The sequence below is a fragment of the Taeniopygia guttata genome, chromosome 21 (assembly GCF_048771995.1).
Source record: "Taeniopygia guttata chromosome 21, bTaeGut7.mat, whole genome shotgun sequence".
NCBI classification, from domain to species: domain Eukaryota; kingdom Metazoa; phylum Chordata; class Aves; order Passeriformes; family Estrildidae; genus Taeniopygia; species Taeniopygia guttata.
This window is the reverse complement of record NC_133046.1, coordinates 2923350-2947562: the sequence shown is the minus strand read 5'-3', so window position 1 is coordinate 2947562 and position 24213 is coordinate 2923350. Positions and strand designations below refer to the sequence as shown.

General features: G+C 44.3%; 1 protein-coding gene across 6 annotated transcripts in view; it reads right to left on the bottom strand.

Annotated features, from left to right (window-relative positions):
- PRDM16 (PR/SET domain 16) overlaps positions 1 to 24213 on the bottom strand; it is a 284989-nt gene that overhangs the window by 114469 nt on the left and 146307 nt on the right. For all 6 annotated transcript variants that reach the window (XM_072917258.1, XM_030289174.4, XM_030289176.4 and 3 more), the window contains one exon: positions 20946 to 20996. Coding sequence is in view for 5 of the 6 variants with exons in the window: in XM_030289174.4 (XP_030145034.1) it covers positions 20946 to 20996 (51 nt within the window). In the remaining variant the exon portion in view is untranslated. The remainder of the gene's footprint in view (positions 1 to 20945; positions 20997 to 24213) is intronic.

Below are 24213 nucleotides of genomic sequence, written 5' to 3'. Positions count from 1 at the left end.
TGGAGCTGTCCCGGGATGTTTGGATGTTTTCTGCCAGCGGAGCAGGAGGGACTTGGCCGACTCCAGGCGTGACATTTGCACCGGGGATGGCGCCTGCAGCGCGGTGTCATTTGTTACTGTCTCCTGCATCAACTGCAGCGCGGTGCCCACCAGCCCCGGGTCCATCCCCCCGTAGCTCCCTGGAAGGCCAAGCTGCCGAAACGTGCTCCGACAGTGACCACCTGGGAGCAGCTTGATAAATGGCCGGTTTATAATGCTGTCATGCCAGCTTTGTCCTGGGGGAAATGTGTGTCTCTCTCAAAACAGCTTATTACCAACCTGTGGCTGGGGCCATGATCAATCACGCTGATCAGATATGGCAAACGTGGTAACTGATATAAAGAAGATTTCTCGCTACACGGTTTGAGGTTAACGTGACAAATGATGGAGGGAGAAAGAATAACTTAGAGGGAAAAGCCAACCCATTAAAGGCTGAACTTAGAAGTGGTTTTGGGAAGCAGAGTTAACAACATGTCCTTGTGACATGCATTCCCTGCTCGTTGAGGCAACCCTGAATACATTCCCTCGCAAATTCCTTGTATAATCCAGAAGGAATGATTTTTTTAAACGTGCAGTCTGATGGTAAAGGGAAATTTAACCCCCGTACTCAGATGTGATGGGTTACGGTGCAGGAAATGCAAGATTCCAGGTGAAAAGCCCAGGGCAGAGATACGCCACATCTTGCCAAAATCCCCAAATATTTAGAAGGGATTCTATTGTCAGCCAGAGCAGAGAATCTGAGAATGATGCTCTTCCCAGAATTTAATCTATTTGCCTTCAAAATCATGGAGGAAGAACAGTGGAACCCTAGGCGTGCAAAACCCACCTGTGACAATTCCCTAAAACATCAACACATAAAACACACCCCGTAAAACAAGATCCAGGGACATCTCCATTTGGTCTGAAATTCATTCAGAGCATTTCTCTGAATGCTCTGAGCAATAAAGCCTTAATTTCCCTGCTCACACAGTTCTGAAGCCAAATCTGGGAGAACTGGGAGCCAAATCTGTCCCGTTATCCTTTTGGTCTGGAGCAGGGAGCATCACTCCAGGATCAGCACAGGGAGCTGCAGCTCTTGGAGACCCTCTGGCAAACATCTGATATTATTCACTTGACTGAGTTTGTGAAAACGAAGCCTTATTTGCTGGCAAAATTAATGAGAAAAGAGTCTTCAATGAGACAATAATTTATGGCTTCTGCCCGACAGGGAAACTCGTCCGACTCGATTCCTCACAGGAAAGGCAGATATTTTGGGGGAAAAGTGTGGATTTCTTTCCAGAAACATGGCCTGTCATTTCAAAATCGGGTTCTTAGCTGGGTATTTTTTATGTTATGAAACCCTTCCAGAATTGATGAAGGTTGGAATAAATGGCCCTTTGTTCCCCTTCCCGTACCAGTGCATTAAATGACGGCGAAATAAAATTCTGCTCCGTGGCTGCCCGCCAGAGATCCGATGATACAACCAACTCACAACATATTTCAAATTTTGTGCTACACTGAAAATTGAGACGCATTCAGGTGAGTTTGGGGCTGCACATCCAGCATTATCTCCCGTTAAAGCACGGAGAAGTGAGAGCTGCAAATCGCATCTTTCTCCCCGAGACTCCCATCTCTAATCTGGCCATAAACACCAACTCTGCGCCTTTCAAACGCTGCAAACTGCCACGAGAAAAGCCAGAAATGCATCAGACAATAAAAAGAGGGATAATGGCCACCAAACTCCACTCTTCTCCCCCCTCTTTTTTGAACAGATAGGTTTTAGACTCTATAATAATCACGCAGCTAAGATACAAGGTCTCTTGTTGGCAATAACCTACATGACATGACTTAGAAGGCAGGTGTTACTGTAATTAGCTATTGTTTGACTATCAAAAGTCAGAGCTGATTAAAGCCACTAAGTACAAGTGCACTATTTTATTTCAAAGAATATTATGAACTGCATGCTGGGACTCTTTCACTGCGGCCCTACCTTCCGGAGTCTGCTAAGAGCCCATGCCAGCAGTAATCAAAACTAAAATCTGCATAAACCTTCAGGGTTTTAATTCAAGCAGAGCCCTTTCATTAGAAATATGTTACTTTATGAAATCTGGTCGCCAGCAAGGGGAGAAAAATGTGACTTCTTAAGAAAAGTGAATGGCATCTCTTTAGTGATTAACCCAAGATTAATGGAGGCTCCTACTGCTCGGCCTAAGTCCATTTTATTGCTAATTCATTTAGGTACTATTTCAGATGTACTTGATGAAAGTCACCTGCTAAGAAGTCATGTTTTGGCAAGCAAGGATAGCCATTATGGTCAAATCCCAAATAGAATTTTTATTAAAGAAGCTTTGAAAAGTGTCTTGTATTAGTTTTTCACAGACATACCATTTAATGTGCTCAATTAGTTAAAAATTTGGGGCCCAAGTCACTAATCAAACATTCATAATGCTTTTTTAAAATATTTTTTTTTTAGTCCACATGCATCTCTTAATGTCCCAGGTAGGATGAACACTGCACTGAACAGGGACATTTATATTCAGACAAAAGCAGCAGCGCTGAGACTCACCAAGAAGTGGGTGGGATTTGGGTAAGTGCTCGGTGGGATCCCTGAAATGTTGGCTTGGCAGAGCATCTCTTTGTTCCCCGGGATGCTGTGGGGAGTGGGGACTTATGCAAATCACATGTTCCTCAAACTGTACCTAATCATCCAGCTTTGGCTTGTGTGCACGTTTGGAGCGTGAGCTTTGGTCCCTTAAGCACAAATCATTTCGGTTTTCAACTTTTCTGCAGTTTGTTCTTTCAATAAATGAAAGTTTAGGGGATTTTGTGATTGCAGAGCCCAGAACTCTGACCCTGGGTGCACCCTGAGACCTTTTCTACCCACACAAAGAACCTCCTACAAAGTCCCCTCACATTTTGGGCAAGATTTAGCCTGATCCATGGGCAATTCCATGAGCATGGAGACCCCTGTTAGGTGTTTGTGCCCTTCCCATGGGCAATTCCATGAGCATGGAGATCCCTGTTAGGTGTTTGTGCTCTTCCCATGGACAATTCCATGAGCATGGAGATCCCTGTTGGGTGTTTGTGCCCTTCCCATGGGCAATTCCATGAGCATGGAGATCCCTGTTAGGTGTTTGTGCCCTTCCTATGGGCAATTCCATGAGCATGGAGATCCCTGTCAGGTCTTTGTGCCCTTCCCATGGGCAATTCCATGGGCATGGGAGTTCCTGTTAGGTCTTTGTGCCCTTCCTATGGGCAATTCCATGAGCATGGGGGTCCCTGTTAGGTGTTTGTGCCCTTCCCAAGCTCCACCAGAGGCTCTGGCGCTCTGAGCTTTGCTTCCCTGCACTGAGCAGGGCAATCCTGACAGCCAGCCCAGGAACAGCCACTCTGCAGAGATAAAAACCCTACTGCAGAAGTGGTCTGGGCATCACAGGGCTTTCAGAAATGGAAAAAAAAACCCCAAAGGTGGTGCTGGGGAAATGATCCCAGGGCAGGAAGATGCTGAGATGCTGCTGTTCTGCTCAGCTCCTCACCTGCCAGGCACCAAAACCCTACACTGGTGAATTATTGATAACAGTGCTGATAAGCATCTCTCATCTCAGTGCTCACACTGGTTTGGGCATTTGTGTACAAAGCCAGAGCCTGAGAATGTCCCCTCAACCCACTCTGCTTTGTACCTGCCAAGGATGAGACAGTTTTGGTGACAGAAAGTGGCAAATCAATCAAAGAATGCCTGCTTTGGGTATTCTGGCTTGTTTGGAGCTCTCTCCACACTGGGGGTGATGATTGACTTCATAACCCAGCAGCACACACAACCCAAACTCTGCTCTGAGAAGGGAAACAATCTGGTTCCTAAGTTCATTTTTTAAAATTTGTTAATGACTGATCCAGTTTCCAAAGCACTGACTGGAGCTGTCAGGATTGGTGGGAGCCACAAAACCAGGAGGGCACCAAAACAGACAAACAGCTCCAACATCCCTGCCAAGGAGAGCAAAGTTTCCAACCCTCCCGTGGCAAAATTCAGAATTGCCAGGAATGGCAACACATCCTGTGCTGGAATTCTGCTCCTGGGAGACTCCACAAAACCCAGCCTGGACTTAAAGCCCTGAAGTGTGATAACAAAGTTATCCTAATCTGTCCCTCTTGTGTACTGGGGCACTCACACATGCAAATCTTGTCTTGTTGCACCGTGTTTGTTCACCTCCAGAGTCCTTCCCTGATTCAAATCTGTGTCTTACTATCCTATAATACCCTTGTCTAACAGTTCTTTTTAAATGCATGTGTTAATTATCTTGCCACCGCTGTAATTTCTCCCTGTAGTCCATTAATTAAGAGGTCACAATCTAAGAGCATGTTTACCCAATAAGCTTTCTTTTTTAATTATCCTAATTGCTTGGATACTGACAAAGACTCCATCCCTCCCCTTCCTCTGAGTGGATTAGAAAACGACATTTCAAAGCCCCACACAATGATGGGTCTGTAAAACACACATATTTTTCTATCTGTTTTTATAACTCCGTGATGTTCAAACATCAAAGGTCAATGAGACACACGGCGCTGCATTTGCATGGCTGTACAGAATGTAGAGACAAACTGCCCTCCATTAATTGATCCACTAGCCTGGAATCTTCTATTGGTCAGGGAAAATATAAGCAAAATCTTCAGAATAGGAACGAGATGGTTGTTCACAGCTTGGTGTGTCCTGGAGACCACCAGAGCCTCCTATCTCTGCCTGCTCCTGCAGGGATGGCTTTGGATAAAAGCAGGCAGAAATTGAAATAAATGAGGAAAAAAGCACTCAGCTTTCAGTGCAGCAAAGATCAGTTTTATTCTCCCTGTCCCTTCCTGTGGGTCACATCTCAGCAAGCTGGTCCCAATACCTTTTTTACTGACTTTGCAGAACTAAACAGACACAATCTCTACCACTTAAAAAAATTTAAACCCTTCTTTTTGTCAAGTTTTTAAAAGGAAAAAACAGTTATTTGAATTCCATATAGGATTTCAACACAACAATTAGCAGAAATCATGTCCAGAAAAATGACTACTGCGACAGAATGTGAAACAACATTTGATATGCGAGTAAAGTGATTTTTTTTTTTTTTTGTTTTAATAAAGCAAACATCTCATTCAGACCAGTCATCTCAGGAACCATATAACAGAAGTATAATTACTTAGAAATTGCTTAGGTAAGCGTGATTGATGCATGGTAAATAGATGTTTCCAGCACTTATTGTTTCTTCCTGATGGATTAGGAAGAGTTGTTTAACAGTTCATTTGACCAGTCTCTCCTGGTGTTTCTCGAGTCTGGCTGTGCCAGTCAGCACCAGCAGTTCCTGGTAGTTTAAGTCTCTTTAATAAAGATTAAGATGTCAGAGGTCCTGCATTGCACAAAATCCCGATTTTATTAACTTCTCATTATCAGCTGAAATATGAAGTGCATTTCTTTTCATCTGGAGAGCGACACTTTCTCAAGGGAAAGGACAGAGACCTCAGAGACATTTTGGGTGCTTTAGGGTGGGTTTGGCCCGACCTTGGCTGATGCTGAGGAGCATTCTCTCACCCAAGGGCATCCCGTAGGTGGATGTTCCTCCCCAGCAAGTGTGGGACACCACGGCTGTGGGCAGGTTGCTGAGCTGGCAGAGGGGCTGAGCTCTCACACTGCAGCACTTCGGTCAATCCGCTCCCATGAGAGAGCAGAAAAAGATGTGGGCAGGGAGAATAAAACCTCAAAAGCCAGGACTTGGCCAACACTTCCCTCCTCACACCCAGCAGATCTCGAGGAGCAACAGCAGCAAGACCACTCAAAACTCCTTGAAAAAAAGACCCAGAAATGTCCAAAATGCACCCTGAGCAACAGGCAGAGAAATTCTGATGCCATGGAAGTGAACTTAGGCAGCAGCTGCTAAAGTGAAACTGCAGCAGCCCTGCAGCTCTGAATGCATCCCTTGGGAAAGGCTCCTGCTCCATTCCGAGTATTTTATCACACTTCACCCCAAAATCCTGCAGCTCTGAATGCATCCCTTGGGAAAGGCTCCTGCTCCATCCCGAGTGTTTTATCACACTTCACCCCGAAACCCTGCAGCTCACTGCTGCCCCAGGAGATGCTGCAGCAGGATCCCGCTGCCCTGAATTTCTGAAAGCTGACAAATTTATGCGTTTTGCACATTTTAAAAGCGGGTCTTTGTGGAACTTCTCGTTTTGGGGCAGGGCAGAGCTGGCTCTGTGTGGGTTTGGACAGGCTGGCTCTTGCTGGGAAACACTCCAGGGAAAGAGTTAAGAGGGAAAAAAAAGCATTTGTGGTGGTGTCAGGCCGGCCCTGCAGCAGCACCCCAGCCTCCCCGAGGGTTAAGCTCTATTACTTCTGCTCCCTGACACTGCTAATGGCACTCTCTAACTAATTGCATTTCTATACCTCCACATACGCCGGGCAACGAGTAAGCCCTTTAATCAAACAGCTTCATCTACTTGTAATTAATTCCATTTCTATGCCTTTTTAAGAGCATACAGGAACATACACAGATAGAGATGATGGAGCGCGTTCCGTGCCCGGCTGCTCTGCCCAAGTCGTGTCCCCACCCCACGCCTTCCGTGGGCCCGGCTGGATGGGAATTTTCACTTTTCTGCAGTTTGTTCTTTCGCTAAATGAGAATTTAGGGGATGCCGTGATTGGAGAGAGCGGAACCCTGGCGCTGGGGGTACCCTGAGATATTTTTTTACCCGCACAAAGCATCTCCAGCAAAGCCCACGAGTGGCTGGGTGGAATCACCTGTGGCTCCCTCGGGGAGTTGCTTTGGCGTTTGCCAGCGGCTTTAATCCCTTTTTTCCCCCATCAGAACCAGCGCTGGCCTTGCCCTGGCAGCGTTTAGGGACGAATGTGGCATCAGCTGAGCAAACACAGGGGGATGTTTGCACACCCAGACCCACCCAAAGCCTTCAGTCCGAGCTTTGGAGGAAATGCTGATTCCTCCCCGACAGTTAGTTCTTTGATGAAACGGGTTGATGTAGCAGGGAAAACAAAAAACAAAACAAAAAAAAAAAAAAAAAAAAAAAAAAAAAAAAAACAACAACAAAAAACCAAAAAAAAAACCCAAAAAACACCAAAAAACCCCAAAAAACCCCAAAAAACCACCACAAACAAAAAAAAACCACAAAAAAACCCCACAAACAAAAAACCACAAAAAAACCCACAAAACAAACAAAAAACCCCACAAAAAAAACCACAAAAAAAAACCCAAAAAAAACCCCCCAAAACAAAACAAAAGCAAAACAAAAAAAAACCCAAACCAAACAAACAAACAAAAAAACCAAAATAAAATAAAATAAAATAAAATAAAATAAAATAAAATAAAATAAAATAAAATAAAATAAAATAAAATAAAATAAAATAAAATAAAATAAAATAAAATAAAATAAAATAAAATAAAATAAAATAAAATAAAATAAACAAAAACAAAAAACCACCCCCAACCAAAAAAAAAACAAAACAAACCGTAACTATACAAAAAAAAAGAAAAAAAATAAGCCAAAAATCCTAAAAACCACGCAAAAAAAATCCCCCCCTCTGGCTATTCAGGAAAGAGAAGCACATCTGCCGGGAGCTGCCTGTTGCAAAGGTATGTAGGTACAAAAGGCACGCTAAGTGGGCGCTGAGCGGCGAGGAGTGGCAATTATCAGTTGCACATATCATTAGAGCCTCGGAGCTTTTCAATGCACGCAGCTCCCGCCGCCTGTTTGCTGGGCCAGGTAAAAGGGGACTCTTAATACTGTGCAAATATGACTTCCCAAAGGACTTTGCTTTCTCGCCTATTCTCGGCCTTTTCAAATCAACATTATTAATTGGTGCCTTATCGGTAAGTGCTGTCTGGCAGTTAAAGGATGTTTCCACCCAGTGCAACGATACATAGAAACTCAGCAATGTCAGCCGCAAGGACAAAGAACTGCCGTGCTGAAACAGAAAAATGCTTCCACACCTTCAAGCTTCTCTATAAAAGCACTGAGCATTCCAGCATTCACTTGCAGCTGTTATTCCATGGTCTATCATCCCTGTTTTAACGTAATAGATTAATTCAGAAGTCTGGCTTACAGTTGCAACTATTAGAACTTGTACTATTTCTTTCTTTTTCTTTCTTTCTTTCTTTCTTTCTTTCTTTCTTTCTTTCTTTCTTTCTTTCTTTCTTTCTTTCTTTCTTTCTTTCTTTCTTTCTTTCTTTCTTTCTTTCTTTCTTTCTTTCTTTCTTTCTTTCTTTCTTTCTTTCTTTCTTTCTTTCTTTCTTTCTTTCTTTCTTTCTTTCTTTCTTTCTTTCTTTCTTTCTTTCTTTCTTCCCTTCTTCCCTTCTTCCCTTCTTCCCTTCTTCCCTTCTTTCTTTCCATCTTTCCTTCTTTCTTTCCTTCTCTCTTTCTTTCTCTCTTTCTCTTTCTCTTTCTTCTTTCTTCCCTTTCCTTCTTTCCTTCTCTCTTTCTCTTTCTCTCTCTCTTTCTCTTTTCCTCTCTCTTAATCTCTTTTTCTCTTTCTCTTTTTATTTCTCTCTTTCTCTTTCTCTCCTCTCTTTCTGTCTCTCTCCTTTTCTCCTCTCTTTCTGTCATTCTCTTTTTTTCTCTCTCTATTTCCCTTTCTCCTTCTCTCTCTTTCTTCCTCTCTCTCTCTCTCCCTTTCCTTCCTTTTCCTCTGCTTTTCTGTTTCCCAGGTGTGCACAGCCCCCCGTTTCAGAACCAGATCACTGATGGATCCAGTTTCCATACCGGCTACCTCAGCCACTTTCACCCCTCAGATCACCTCGCTCCCCACCTGCCAGCTCTCCTGAGCACCAAATCCACTTGAAAACCGAGAAAAACCTTCGGCTGATAAGGAAAACCAAACACAAAGGGCACGACACTTCCCAGGCACCATTAAAAGGAGGCAAAAAGAGCCTAAAAAACGAGAAGAAAAGCTTTCAGTGCCCCCAGCTGGCATTTTCCCCGTGCGCTGGGGCCGCACGTGTGGCATGAATGGACATGGGTCCATTCATCCCATGGCTCCTGCCTCCCTGAGCGCCCTTCTCACTGATGGACACGATAAACCCCGGTGAAAACCCGGGTGCTGCTCATTCCCATGCACCATTGTGGAGATCCAGGCCGGCCTGGCAGGTTTTCTCTAAAATTTGTCTAAACCTCTCCCGAGCCTGTATTTTATCTCCTCCCCAGAGAGCCCTCTCAGCTCTCAGCTATTCAGGGGCTACTTTTCTCAGCATCCAACCCAAACCTTGCTCCTGGGCTGGTTCCTCCTGGTCCCGTTCTGTGCACGACACAGGTGAGCGACCCTAAATGCAGAATATGAATTTCAGCAGCTTCTTTTACAGCATGACACCTGCTTATCTTAAACTTTTCCTGTGCAAGCACAAAATCAGATTGAATTCATTTATTTAAGGGACTTCTGTGCCACCACACTGGCTTTGCAGTTTTACAACAGCAGACTTGTGAAATGAGATACTCAGCAGCTTTCTTCTCCTCCTTCTCCTTCTCCTTCTCCTTCTCCTTCTCCTTCTCCTTCTCCTTCTCCTTCTCCTTCTCCTTCTCCTTCTCCTTCTCCTTCTCCTTCTCCTTCTCCTTCTCCTTCTCCTTCTCCTTCTCCTTCTCCTTCTCCTTCTCCTTCTCCTTCTCCTTCTCCTTCTTTTATGTTTTTTTAAAGGAAGTGGTTATTCATTGATATTTAAAAAAGAAAGCAAACAAATATTTGATGTGCTGTGTTAGCATGAAAGGGGGGAGCCCTGTACAAGCACAAGGTGAGCTATTTTATGGGAGTGAAAACAACCTGCGGGGGAAATGGGGCTACTACAAAGGCAAATCCTGCTGAGTAAATACAGAGAGGTTTGGTTATCCTCAAATGGGAGAGAGAAGCACCAACCACATGGCTTTATAATCAGAGTTTGACATCTTCAGGCATCACAGAAAAAGAGCACAAAAAGCCCAAGGCCGAGGGAAGAGCAGAGATACAGGAGATCAGTGAGATCAGCAGTTTCTGTCCTACCCAGAGAGAGTCCCGCAGGTTTTCTGGCTGACACTAAATATTAATTTAACCACAGAGCTGAGAACTGTAGCTGGAAAAATCCCCTCTCCCTCTTTAAAGCCTAACACGTGCTCATTATGCCAATCAATTTGTGGTTGTGCTTTGTGGAAACTCAATCTATATAGATATATATATATTTAAGTCCTTTTTCTTGAGTTTTACTCCTCTGCAAGAAGCAAAACACACTCAAAGCCTTGTCCAGCTCTAAAGGATTTCTGAACTTTCAGGGAAAAAGCAAAACTCCATTAGTTTCTTTTCTCATCATTTACGTGCATAAGCTTCCAAGACTTCCAGGCTTTCCCTGGCGTTACAAACAGAAGAGAGAAAATGCAACAAGAAAATCTATTCCTTGGGTTTTTCCAGCCCAGTTAGTCTGAGGAATTCGAACAAATGTATGAAAGAAAAAAAAAGAAAAAAAAAAGAAGTCATGTGCAAGGTTTTCATGGATGTTTTTCAGACCAAAGGGGTTCTGATGGATTTCAGAGATGCATCCAAACTTCAGAGTGACTTTCCAAGCCAAACATGGCTGCAAACCCTCACATCCAGCAGCTGCTCCTTTGCCAACCTTCCTATCATGGAGCAAAAAGGACCATTTAAAATTGGCCCAGAATATTCTGCTTTCATGACTATTCTGCTCCGTAACACTTTGAAGTCACCAGAACACAAATATTCATGTTGCAGATGTTTAAATCCTTGTTCTGGGCCTAGCAGCAATGTGGACATACACCAGGATTAAATAATAAATCTCATTTTTCTGACTTCATTGCTCTGAGAAAACCGTGCTATCAGCATAACAATAATTAAAATGTCCATGAGTGACCATTATGGCTTCTTTTCTTGGAATTAAATACTTTAAAAATGGATCATTAGGTGTGTGAACAGCAGCTGGACATGAAGTGCTCTGCATAAACCCAACCCAGCTCCTGGATGAGGATGGGATTTGCTGGATGGTTGAATCTATATGTATATATTTATGTCTGTATCTCTGATACAGCAATGCCTTGGAAACACAAACAGGATTTAAATCCCACATTTCCTACTCTGGGAGTGCCCAGTTTGTACCCGGGTTTAGCAGGGGATGCTCTGGAAAGAGCAGGAAAGAGCAAAGGAGCATATGGTGAGCAGCAGACCTGGAATGGAGGGTGGGACACTATCCCAATCCCAAGTTTTTCTTGGCAAAAGGACTGGCAAACACAAACTGCCAGGAATAAATTGCTGTTGGAACTCCAGGACATGTTCGAGTCATCAGCAGACACAAAGCCTGAGAGGAAGGATCTTACTCAGGGACAGCAAAACCTCCTTAGGAAAAATTGCACATCCTTCCTGCTTGGCATTGCAGGAAAGCAGGAAAAGAACCCTCCAGGATTCCTCTGCTGCCAACAGGCATTTAGGGGAAGAAGAGACAGCCAGGCAGACAAAAGGGATGAGGTCAGTATAAGGGGCATCCCAAGCCCAGGCAGAGCTGAGGGCGTTTTCCTCTGGGTGGATTTACAAGGCAACCCCAGCCCCAGCACAGACATTTTCCAGGATTCACCTATTTTAAGATTCCCATGACAAGGAAAATGATTAATCTCCATTTCATGGCAGCAGGAGCTGAGCAATAGACTGCTTGGATTTGCCAAGATAACCAGGAGAAAAGCCCAGCTTATTTCTGGGCAGCGCTGCAGAAAGAGGGAAAAAACTGAAGCAGGTATTAAGGGAAGAGATCAACATGAAAGTTGAGATTTTCCTGGTTTTGCATATAAATATTAGTAATCGGAGGGGCAAACAGTGAAAAAATTAAAATTCCTCTTGACTCATTTTTAAATTGAATATTTCAGGAAAGAAGAACTTAAGACTGTCCTAAAAACTACCTTGAGGCAGCAGCACTGATACAAATTCCCAGAGTTTTCCCAGACTTTCTGTGAGGAAGAACCAACATTCTGGGGCAGAGGAGCTGAAGCTGAAGACTGAAATTCCAGTGGAAACTCAGAGAAGCAATTCCTTTAGGAGTTGCAATTTATTCTTCTGGAACAGAAGGAATTATTGCACCAAGCAGGGGCTAAGATGTCCTGACAGCAGCAGTGCAGAACTATCTCTGCAGCAGTTATTAATGAGCTGGAAAAATGCTGGGTAGCAAATTCACCTCCCCTCCCCAAGGCCAGAATTCATGGCAACAAATCCCTAAAATAATCAGCTAACTCCAGGAGATTAGGAGAGGGGATTCCTCCAGATGACAGAAGATTTCTTAATTTCAGTTACTTATAAGGTCACATTAAGCAGGAGGAAAACTTCCTCTGAAGTTTATAAATTAGTTTCTAATCTATTCCACAGCTTTTGCTATTTCTGGTCTATATTCTGTGTTACAGTCTATAATAAGGAGGGGAAAAAAGTAATAAAAAAAAATGAATTGCTTGGGTTAGCCAAGAAAGGATTGAAGCACTTAATTTAGACTCCTCCTGCTGCTACTATTATTATTATATCTATATTTTTATATATAGTTGTATACATGTTTACAGAGCTGAAATTTCCAAAGGGAAGGCGCCACTGAACATCACAGAGGAGCTGATTTCTGGTGATTACTTCCCTTTATTTTGCTCCCCAAAGTGTCCTGTGAAAAATCAACTTGATTGGGTTGTTTTATTTTTTTTTCCAGAACGTGTATTTTAACATCTCATAGAAATCTTATAGAATCTAAAATCAAAATATATGAATATATCTTGTTGTCCCTGAGGGACAACAGTCCCATCTTCACTGCTCTGCAGAGCCTTGATTTATTTATAGAAAAAAATATGAAAAAAAAATACAAACAAAAAAGGGGGGGGGGGTTTGCTATGTTATGTATATTTATATTAATTATTGTTCACTGGCACCCAGTTCTCTGCATTCTGGCTTTTATTTTTACAGCAGCACCATCAGGGCTGGACCCAACTTCAAGTCACTGTGGTGTTACTCACGCCCACCCTCCCCTTTCCTCCCTCCCCAGCTGCTGCCCAGGTTTTCCTGTTCATCCAGGGAGCTCCAAGAGGCTCAAACCTGACCCAAATTCTCCTTCCAGTGGCATTAACCCAATCCAGCATCCTTCATGGAGCCTTCTCCATGGGAGAAGGAGGGGAGGGGGCTCTGTGTGTGTGTCTGTGTTACCTTCCAAGTTACCACGCAGCCCCCAAATCCCACAGGCTATCATTCCAAAATTTGTGATGTTTTGTCTACTCTGGTGATTTAAGGTTTGTCAGAAAATGTCAGAAAGGCCACGAGGCCAAGGGCTTCCTGATGACTGAGGATTTTCTTTCACATGACCTTCCTGAAGTTGATTTTGGGCTCCAGACAGTGCTGCCTTCAGCTCTGACAGGGGCCGGCTGGCAGCAGATTCATGGGGATCTCTGGGGCATTCTGGCATTTTCAAACTGAGCCGGGGCTGTAATGCCTCCTAATCATCCAGAATATTGTTTCACTGGCGGGCTGGAAATACCAGCCCCTCGCTTTGGTTAGCAGGGAAAAGGAGCCTGGGCTCCTGATGCAAACAATTAAAAACACATCAGATGTGAGTGGATAAGCAGCAACGCTGGGTATGGGCATTTCATGTATGATAGTGCACGTGGCTTTTAACAGGGCAGCACTGAGATTAATTTTATAGACACAGAGAGAAAAGGAGGATAGGGAGAGAAGTGTTAAAACTGTTAATTTGTGTTGAAACTCTTAATTTGTGTTCAAACTCTTGTGTTCAAACTGTTAAATGTGTGATGACTCCCACAAACCCCAAGCAAAGAGAGTAGGGACCATCACGTGAGGGTTTCAGATTATTTAGGAAACTCCTGGTTATAAAAAAGTTTGTAAATGCTGAATTTGCATGTGTTATTAGCATAACTGATTACTCAGCCAAAATGCCTTAATGGGTCTCCTTTGTGCCCTGATCACAGAACCATGGAATGGTTCGGATTGGACCTCAAAGATCATTTTGTTCCAGCCCTGTCCTGGGCAGGGACACCTTCCACTGTCCCAGGTTGCTCCAAGCCCTGTCCAGCCTGGCCTTGGACACCTCCAGGGATCACAGCTCCTCTGGGCACCCAGTGCCAGGGCCTGCCCACCCTCCCAGGGAAGGATTCCAAACCATTTATTTTGCCAAGGCAGCAGCCACCTGTCTTCTGCCCTCCCCAGAAATGCAGTTTCTGACTGCAGCCCAGCCCAAAGTCTGTGTGTCTGTGCTTGGGATGCACCAGGGCGGCCTCTCCTAAATCTGCCTGGAGCTCAGGGGCACTTTTATCCGAGGGGATGCTGCTGAGTGCACCGTGTGTCACCTGAGCCGTGTGTGTGAGCAGCTCAGCAGCACGTTTTGGACACCTCCTCACCCCAGCAGCACGTTTTGGACACCTCCTCACCCCAGCAGCACGTTTTGGACACCTCCTCACCCCAGCAGTGCAGGGCAATCAGACACAGGTTATAAATCAGCGCTGGGAGCAGCTCCACATCGCAGCTCTGCGGCTTGCACCGGGCAGAGGAGGAGAAGAACCAGCTCAACTCACTAAAAGAACTGAGGTGTTCACACTGTCCCCAAAATCCACATTATTTGCCAGGGAGAAATGGGCAATTGCCATTAACCCCTTCATACCTGCAGGTGTGGGAGCCCTGCGTGTGCCTGGGGCTGCCTCAGCGTTCTGCAGATCTGGGGAGAGCAAACTTAACCACTGCCAGTCCTCTTAACTTGGCCTGATTTATGGGCTCAAAACCCCCCGAGATCTCTTCATGGAGCCATTTCTCATACCCACACTCACTAAACAACCCAGCCCAAACATCTGTATCACAGAAATTCAACATACAATGTTATTCCTGCAAAATAATTTAACCATCACTTTCTTTGCTGACTTTTCCGTGCCAGCCTTACACCTTTTTTTTTTACTTTACATGCTTCATTTCAGCAAAATCAAGGATGCAAACTTCTTAGAAGTACTTAGTTTCCATGGAAACCTAAGCTGACCGCAACATTATTGTTCTCAAGAGGGAACTGACTTTACTATATGTTCATTCACTGAATTAATGGACTCCTGGTTCTTTTATTAGCAGCTCTCTAACAATGGAAAGAGAGAAATGTTATAAAAAAGACTCTCAGACAACTGTCCACTCTTTTGTCCAGGGCTTATTGGAATGACGCAAGTCTATTCAGGAAAAGATTATAAAAATCAACTCAAAGCTGCCTGTGTTTGTGGCTGCTAAATATACCTTTATTTCATAAAGATACAACCTATAAAACAAGCAAATTAAAGCTCTTTTTAAAGTAGTAACTGTGAAGCAGCAGCCCTGCAGAAATGGGGCTTTGGCTCCCAAATCTGGGATTGTTGCCCCCTCCCAAGGGGCTGTGGAGCATTTTCAACCCCCAATTCTGTGAAAATTCTCAGCTGGGATGAGGATTGTGCACAAACTGGAGGGGGGTGGTTCTTCAATACACAGAAAAGTGACAAAAACTCACAGAAATCTGTGGGATATCCTCACTGAGAGTTTCAGAACACCTTTCACAAGCTGGGGATAATATGATAATATATCCCTGCTAAGTGCAGAAATGCAATTTCTGCTGCAAAGGCAGCAGCTCGGAGCAGGCCAGGTTCAAATCTGCAACTTGAAAAACTTCAAATCCAGGTTCAAATCAGATCGCGTTCAAATCTGCAGTTTGAAAAATTGCAGATCCGGGTTCAAATATGCAACTTGAAAAATTTCAGATTCAGGTTCAAGCCTGCAATTTGAGAAATTGCAAATCCAGGTTGAAAGCTGCAATTTGAAAAACTGCAGATCTGGGTTCAAAGCTGCAATTTAAAAAACTGCAGATCCGGGTTCAAATCTGCAATTTGAAAAACTGCAGATCTGGGTTCAAATCTGCAATTTAAAAAACTACAGATTTGGGTTCAAAGCTGCAATTTGAAAAACTGCAAATCCAGCTTAAATCAGATATGCATTCAAATCTTCAATTTGAATTGCAAATTCAAATCCAGGTTCAAATCTGCAATTTGAAAAACTGCAGATCTGGGTTCAAAAATTGCAGATCCGGGTTCAAATCTGCAATTTGAGAAATTGCAGATCCAGGTTCAAATATGCAATTTGAAAAACTGCAGATCCGGGTTCAAATCAGATATGCATTCAAATCTTCAATTTGAATTGCAAATTCAAATCCATGTTCAAATCCTCAATTTGAAAAACTGCAAATCCAGGTTCAAATCTGCAATTTGAAAAACTGCAGATCTGGGTTCAAAAATTGCAGATTCAGGTTCAAATCTGCAATCTGAAAAACTCCAGATTTGGGTTAAAATCTGCAACTTGAAAAATTGCAGATCCACATTCAAATCTGCAATTTGAGAAATTGCAAATCCAGGTTCAAATCTGCAATTTGAAAAACTGCAGATCCACATTCAAATCTGCAATTTGAGAAATTGCAGATCCGGGTTCAAATCTGCAATTTGAAAAACTGCAGATCCAGGTTCAAATCTGCAATTTGCTCTCTCGGGGTGCACAAGGCTCAGGCCTGGGGGTGTTTTCCTGCCCAGTAATTGCTGCACAAAGGACAGTGAGCAGCTCCCTTGCTCTTCCCTAACTACCTTCCTGACTGCTTATTAAAGTCTGATTTTTGACTCCTCTGGGTCATCATTCATCAGCCTGGCCAGACCTCTCCACATCCCTCCTTGCCAGAGGCCATTCCTGATATCGAAAATGTCTTCACAGCGACCCGGCGGGACAGGCCGCGGCCATAATACCCAAATAATCATTTTGCAAATTATCATAATTATCAATCAATCATCCCCGCGCCGACAATGCGCTCCTGAAGTATCAGATGGTTCCTGTGACCTGTAGCATTTTGGATATAATAATAAACCCGGGGAGATTTATGGCCCCGTCCCGCTCTTCGCATCTGCAGCAGCAAAACACTCATTGGGGTTTTGCTTTTGCTGAAAGCTTTCCTCGTACCTGGGCTTCTTGTTTGCTACTTGATGCTTTTTTAAAAGGCCAAAATTTCAGTTTTCTAAAATTCACTTTATTTTTAATAATAAATCCGTGTGATTTGTGAGCGCAGAAGAATCATTCTGCTTAAATTGCTTTTACTCCACAGCTTCATCAGCATTATATTTACAGCTTCTAATATTTGGCAATGTAGGAATGAGGCCAGCCCGAGGAGGGGGGAAAATTGGTTTTGTCTTCAGTTTTTGTTGTGTTTTGCACAATACCAGATTGAATCCAACCCTTTTGAAGCCGATAGCATCTCCCGCTCCCCGTGCAGCACATTCTTGTTAATGGATAAATTCAAGCTCTCCAGAAAGTCAAAGAATAAATTTAAAGCCTTTTGCCAAATGCCTATCCTATTGGATTTTGATAAGACGGCTATTGAGCTTTAATAATGTCTTCTATCCTTTTTCAGCTGGCCCTTAACATGTCTCTTTATTTGTCCCTAAAGCCTCTTCAGCGATGCCTTTTTATTACAAGTCTCTCAGCTTGCTCTCAGGGGAGACAGGGTCGACAAGAGTGATAGATAGATAACTCTATAGATTATCTCCCACAGATGTTTTCTCTCCAGTAGCCCCTCAGGCTATTCCCTCTAAGTAAACAGAAACTAAATAGAGAGTCTACTGAAGAGAGAAGTCCCTCAGGTCCCTTGTCACCACGGTCAGAAAAACAGCCCAGCCCGGGGAGGTTGGCTGGGAGCTGTGCACAGACAGAGAATCCTGGAACCCCATCCAAAGTGACCCTTGGAGAGGAGAGAAATGCATCTACTTGGAAAAAACAAACAAACAAACAAACAAAAAACCAAACAAAACAAAAAAAAACCCAAAAAACAAACCAATCAACCAAAAAAAAAAAACCAAAAAAACAAAAAACAAAAACCTGGTGTGTAATGGGCACAGGCCTCGCTTCCTGCTGGAGGAAGTGGAAATCTTTCAGCTCAAAGTTAAAGCAAAATGACAGTGGGGACGGTGACAATGACAACAAGGTGTTTGCTTGGTTTATTAAATGAGGTGGAGAAGCTTGGAAAATTCAGAGGGAGAGGACACTGAGCTGCTTTCTAAGCAAAATAAACAGAGTGCAGGGATGTGGACTGGGAATAAAAGACATTTAGGAGTAGGGGACAATAAACCCACAGGTATTATTCATGTTTTTATCTCTGAGTGTTGTCACTCAGGTCAGTGAAATAACTAAAATAAGTGACTTTCCTGTTTTAATATTGCTTCCACCACTGATGATTTAAAATTAAACAAACAGGATGAGGAGTTTGTCTGTATTTGTCTAAGTTAAACTGAATACCAGCAAGCAAAGGTGATATAAGGAGCTTGTTAGGTATACACCACACTTCAATCCATGGAGCAGCATAGATATAAAATATGATCCTGGAAATGGGTCCTTCAATGACATTGAATTATTCCTGTCAGACAACCACTAACAAAGAAATCAGCTTTGTGGTGTTAGTGGTCCCAGCAGAAATAACAGTAACACGAACTGAAAAATACTTGATATAGTGAGAAATACTCATTCTTTGTGCTCCAAGCCAAAAAGAGCCTGTTTTATTCCACTACAAAACAGGCCCTGCTGTGCTGCAGACTTTTCCCTGCCTTTCAGTTCATTAAAGTTATGTAAAAGACTGATTTTTCCCTGAGAGCTTAAGAGCAGAGATAGTTCTAGGGCCAGTTTTAAGCAGAGGTTGCTTCATGCACATCTCCCTACACCTCTCACTGCCATCACCTTCCCTTCCCTGTTTTTTTCTGGTTTTATAGGGTTTTTTCTGCATTCTGGATTTTTTTTTTTTTTGCTCTTTCTAGTCCTTGTTAGTGCCCAATTCTGAAGCTGTGATGCAGCAGTCAAAAGAGCCACTGAAATTATGAGCTCTGCAGCTTTGATTTCCTCCCCTCCCAGTTTAAATCAGGCCACCCACTCCAGTTACATTTGTCTTCAGTCACCTTCTCACCACCAACTCATCTCTGAAGGAATAGGAATAAATTGAAGTCAAATCTCAACTATTGTGTCTTCAGGGATATGACAACTGAATGATTTAGAGAGGCTGGAAAAGGAAATCTGCTCCGGAGAGGGTTTTGTGCCACTGGAGCCAAATGCCAGAGTGCTACTTCCAAACAATTGAGAGATCCTACAAAAATTGTCCGGAGTGATTTCTCATTCTTTAGTTTTCATTTTCTCCTGACTGAAAAGCTGTCTCACAGTAGTCTTTTCACAAGCCATAAAGTTTAGACTTGAACTCTTTACCTTACTGCTCTGACCTCCTTTACCCCAGCTGTAAAACCCTACTGCCCATCCTTCAATAAATTTATCACCTCATAAACTCCCACTAGTGATTCTCTACAATGCATTTAAAAGACACAAGTGGAAGGCCAGGCCTTCCCCCCTTGTCAAATATCACAATTGTCCAGTTTTATACCTGCTGCACAGGGAAATATTTAAGGACACGGCATTTTTCACAGACCTGCAGTTTTTGTAACAGTTTCCCTTGAAATAAAAGCGCAAAGTTTAAATATAGACCCATGGATTGAACATATAAAACTGCCAGTCTCGTGTTTCCCCGTTTCACCCAACTCTTGCTCTTTTTGGGTTAATACAGATCCTGGAGGTGGGGATGGAGAGTTCATTTGTGATATTGTAATTAAAGACTGAATAAGGATCAGCTGAGCCACGGAGAATTCCCTCCATCCTTGTGGGAGCTGTGTGGGGATAATGAGAACCTGCCACCTTGTCACCACGTCTGTCCAGACAAAAGGAGCCCACAGAGGCAGGACAGACACCCCGTGAGCTATGGAGGTGTCCAAGGTAAAAAGTTCAGCCCTGTTGCCACAGGTCCCTGGAGAGGTCTGGGGCACTCAGAGGATGCTTCCTCTTGGGAGCCTTGGAAATAAAACCTGATTTTTTTATTTTTTAACATGGTAAGAATAGAACAGGCCATACTGGACACGTGTCTAAATCCCTTTTCCCAGCCCGACTCTGGAGCCTGGCAAGGATTGTATTTCACTCTGTTTGGCTGAGGGATTCCTTTTAGTTTTAAGAGTGGAGAAGCAGCAAGGACTGAAGGATGAGCAGCAATGGCTCCCAAAAACTTCACAAACAGGACTGTGAACATCCTTTATAAGACAACTGCACATAAAAGGAGTCACAACCAGCCCCTCATTTCAGAGAGGACACGCAAGGAGTCACAACCAGCTCCTCATTTCAGAGAGGACACACAAGCTACAGCTGTTGAGAAGCTGGAATCAAACCCAACTTGTAAAGCTTTAATCAGCAAAGCTGTTAACCAACAGATCCACATGGAGCACAACCTCATCTCAGTGCTTCTGAGGGTAACCCCAACCCAAGCAGCAGCCTGGCTGCCCAAATGTGTCGTGCTGAGGCTGCCTCCCTGCTCCACTGGAGCATTTGTGCAGCTGGGCTGAGTGTGGAACACATTTCCTCTGGTCACTGTGACATTGGAGCCCCACAATGTGATGAAAAGCACTCCTAATGCATCACATGGGCTGAATTTTATCCTCCCACAGACCTATTCCTTTTCCCTTGGACTTCACATAAGCCACATTTGATGCTGGAGTGACCTCCAAAAATTTAGCACTTTTAACAAAAGACCAACATTTTCTTTTACTGGAAAAGAGGTAAATGAGGTTTTTCGCTTTGGCCTGGCAGCTGTTTGTGTTGTAGCTGAATCAAGGAACACCTCAAACTATTATTTTCTCTTTCATAATGACTGGAATCACAAAAAGACAGGAAAATATGCCAACAGAACCACAACACTTAATCCAAAAAAGCAACAGCAAACACTGGAAAACTTTTACGACGTTATTGCCATCAACACCTTGGTTCAAAAGCGCAGGAGAAGTGCCCAGGTGCATTTCCAAGCCAGGGAATAAAACAACTCCCAGAAGACTGAGCCATATCCTACCTTTTTTATATTGCCCTCCTGGGAGGTCACCTCAGGATCAGTCAGTATTTGCTAAGGAAAAAAGAGAACAGAAACAAAATTCAGTTGTGTTGCAACTAAGAATAAAATAAAATACATAAAATAATAGAGATTGATATTGCTGTTGTTATGATGATGAGGAGGAGAATGAATAAATATCATATTATTGATAATAATGGCCAATGATAATATTGTTGATAATAATGCACCCAGATGTTTGGGAAGTTGGATGGAGGGTTTTCACCACAACTGTAATTTATTTTTTAAGGTTTTCTGTCACTTCTGTGAATAATTCCCTTAGGTTTGGCAGACAAGGATGGGTGTGGACAACACAGGCACCAAGGGAACAGGCACCCACAGGATTTCCAGAACTGAGTCCCTCTGGCCCCCCAACGCTCTTTAATTCCCCCTCCAGCCGAGGTGTGGTGGAACAAGTCATTAAATCGCTGCTGTGCTCCACTCCAGATTAGCTCCAGGTCAGCAGGCACTGGGGAGGTCAAGTACCTCAGCTCTGCATCACCCTGGTCCCCCTGCAGGGTAAAACATGGGAATGGACCTGGCTGGGAATTCCAGCGGCTCCCAGAGCTCTGGGAGAGGAGAGGAGAGGAGAGGAGAGGAGAGGAGAGGAGAGGAGAGGAGAGGAGAGGAGAGGAGAGGAGAGGAGAGGAGAGGAGAGGAGAGGAGAGGAGAGGAGAGGAGAGGAGAGGAGAGGAGAGGAGAGGAGAGGAGAGGAGAGGAGAGGAGAGGAGAGGAGAGGAGAGGAGAGGAGAGGAGAGGAGAGGAGAGGAGAGGAGAGGAGAGGAGAGGAGAGGAGAGGAGAGGAGAGGAGAGGAGAGGAGAGGAGAGGAGAGGAGAGGAGAGGAGAGGAGAGGAGAGGAGAGGAGAGGAGAGGAGAGGAGAGGAGAGGAGAGGAGAGGAGAGGAGAGGAGAGGAGAGGAGAGGAGAGGAGAGGAGAGGAGAGGAGAGGAGAGGAGAGGAGAGGAGAGGAGAGGAGAGGAGAGGAGAGGAGAGGAGAGGAGAGGAGAGGAGAGGAGAGGAGAGGAGAGGAGAGGAGAGGAGAGGAGAGGAGAGGAGAGGAGAGGAGAGGAGAGGAGAGGAGAGGAGAGGAGAGGAGAGGAGAGGAGAGGAGAGGAGAGGAGAGGAGAGGAGAGGAGAGGAGAGGAGAGGCTCCATTGCATTTTAGCAGCTGAGAGTTTGGCACAAAGCTCCGGGCCCCCTTTGGCCATACCCAGGTGAGATGGACTGATGTACAAATTTCCAACCTGTTGCCAAATCTGCAGCTCAGCTGCACTAACAAGGGGCTGTGTTTCCATGGGAAGAACCCCAAACCATTCCGTGCTTTACACCAGCTCTAATGGACGTTGAAACTGCGGTTTCCAAAGTAGCTGAGAGCAAATAGGATCAAGAGGCAAATCCCAGAGCCATAAAATTCTGTGTTCCCGCCCTGGAACACCCTGACATCCCCATGAATGACTGGAGTACAGCATCCATCCTGCCTGTCCTAGATGTCACCAAGCTTCCAGGGAATGCTGACTGCTCCCAGTGCCCTCACCAGGAGCCAGCAATCCCCAAAACTTTGGAGAATTAGGCCATCAAACTTTCAGAGTTGAAACAGAAATGCAAAATGACTCCAAAACATCCATGGGGATGAAGCTGCCTCCAAATGAAGACACTTCCCAGTAATTATTTCATGCAAAAAGCCTTTGGATACAATCAGAGAAGTGTGTGCAGTCGGAGTGTGTAATCCACCCGTCCAGCAGCACCAGAAACGTGGAGGGGAAAGAAAACTCCAATGAAGTGCAAATTGGGCTGTGGTGGAGCCCTGTATAAACAGGCTTAAGAGTCAGGAATTCCTGAGTCGGAATGGAGATGCCAACACAAGCTTCCTTTTGTTGGTTTGGACAGAGCTGTGCTCAAGGGGCAAGTTCCTTCTCTGAAACCTTTTTATTTTTTTTTCTTTTTCAATTCATAGCAGATCCTGAATTTCAAAGTTCTTAGAGAACAGAATTTCTGTGCAAATGTTTCATCCATGTTCAAAAATGGTGTTTTTGCAGAAAATCCTCTGTAGGATCTTGCTGTTTGTTTGGAATATTTGAAAATGGCTGAGTTTTGATATTTGGTGAAATCCTTTTTGAGCTCCCATCTATTACAGAACTTCTGGGGGAAGAGCCCCCCAGCATCACAAAGAATTTTAATTTAGATGGAACCATCTTCACACTCAAACTATCAGAACTTGGACAATTAGTGGCGAATGTGCTGGTGGTGCTGCACTGACTTGATGATCTTAAAGGTCTTTTCCAACTTTAACAATTCTGTGATTCTATGGATGAAAAGGCATTTTAGCAGTAGTGAGAGAGTAGGAACTGATTCAGATTAACTATTTCATCCTTTCTTTACACTTGATTTAAAAAAAAATATATGCCCAAGGTGTTATTGTGAGCTGAGCTCTACCTGCATTGGCTTGGACACATCCCACAGCCCAATGTCCCAAATGTCCCATTTTGCCACTCCAGCTGGGCAGGCTGGTAGCTTGGCGTGGTGCTGGCACCATGTGGGGTTTCTGTGGAGGAGCAAGGCCAGAATTCCAAACCTGCCCTTGCCCAGCCACTGCCAGAGCTCTGAATGAGCCTTCAGAAACTTTCCTGGGAGCTGAAGGGAACCTCAGAATTGTCCTGCTGCATTCCCAGTGTGGAATAAACACCTGTGTGAGCAGACAGCAACCCAACAGTGTCACCAGGTGCCCTGGAGCAGATTCCACCCTCCACAGCACCTGGGACAGGGGTGGTGCAACCCTGGGATGTCCACGGCACCTCCTGCTCAGAGGGGAGAGGCAGAACCAGGCAAAGCAAGCCCCAGATGTGATGTTCATTAAGAAGAATAACAAGATACTTCGAAAATCTGCTCATTGGGTAATTTTTAGCCCAGGCTGGGCTTCATCTCATGCGAATGCCACGAGACTAAATACAGAGCTCGACGTGTGCAGTGGGCTGCACTCCTGCCCCTAGCACAGATGTTCCTGAATGTGCTCAGAATTTACACCACATGCTTGTTCTATCAACTGATCTGTTGATTTTAGCCAGGGGAAAGACAACGTGTCAGCAGCAGCCACGGCAGGAGAGCCTGAGCCTCGGGCCTGGGCTGGAGAGGGATTTCCCTGCCCTTCCTTCCCCGGGCTCAGGGAATTGGTGGCACCAGGATCCTGCCTCAGATACACCAGTTAGGGATGTGCTAGAATTTTTGCAGAGCCCCC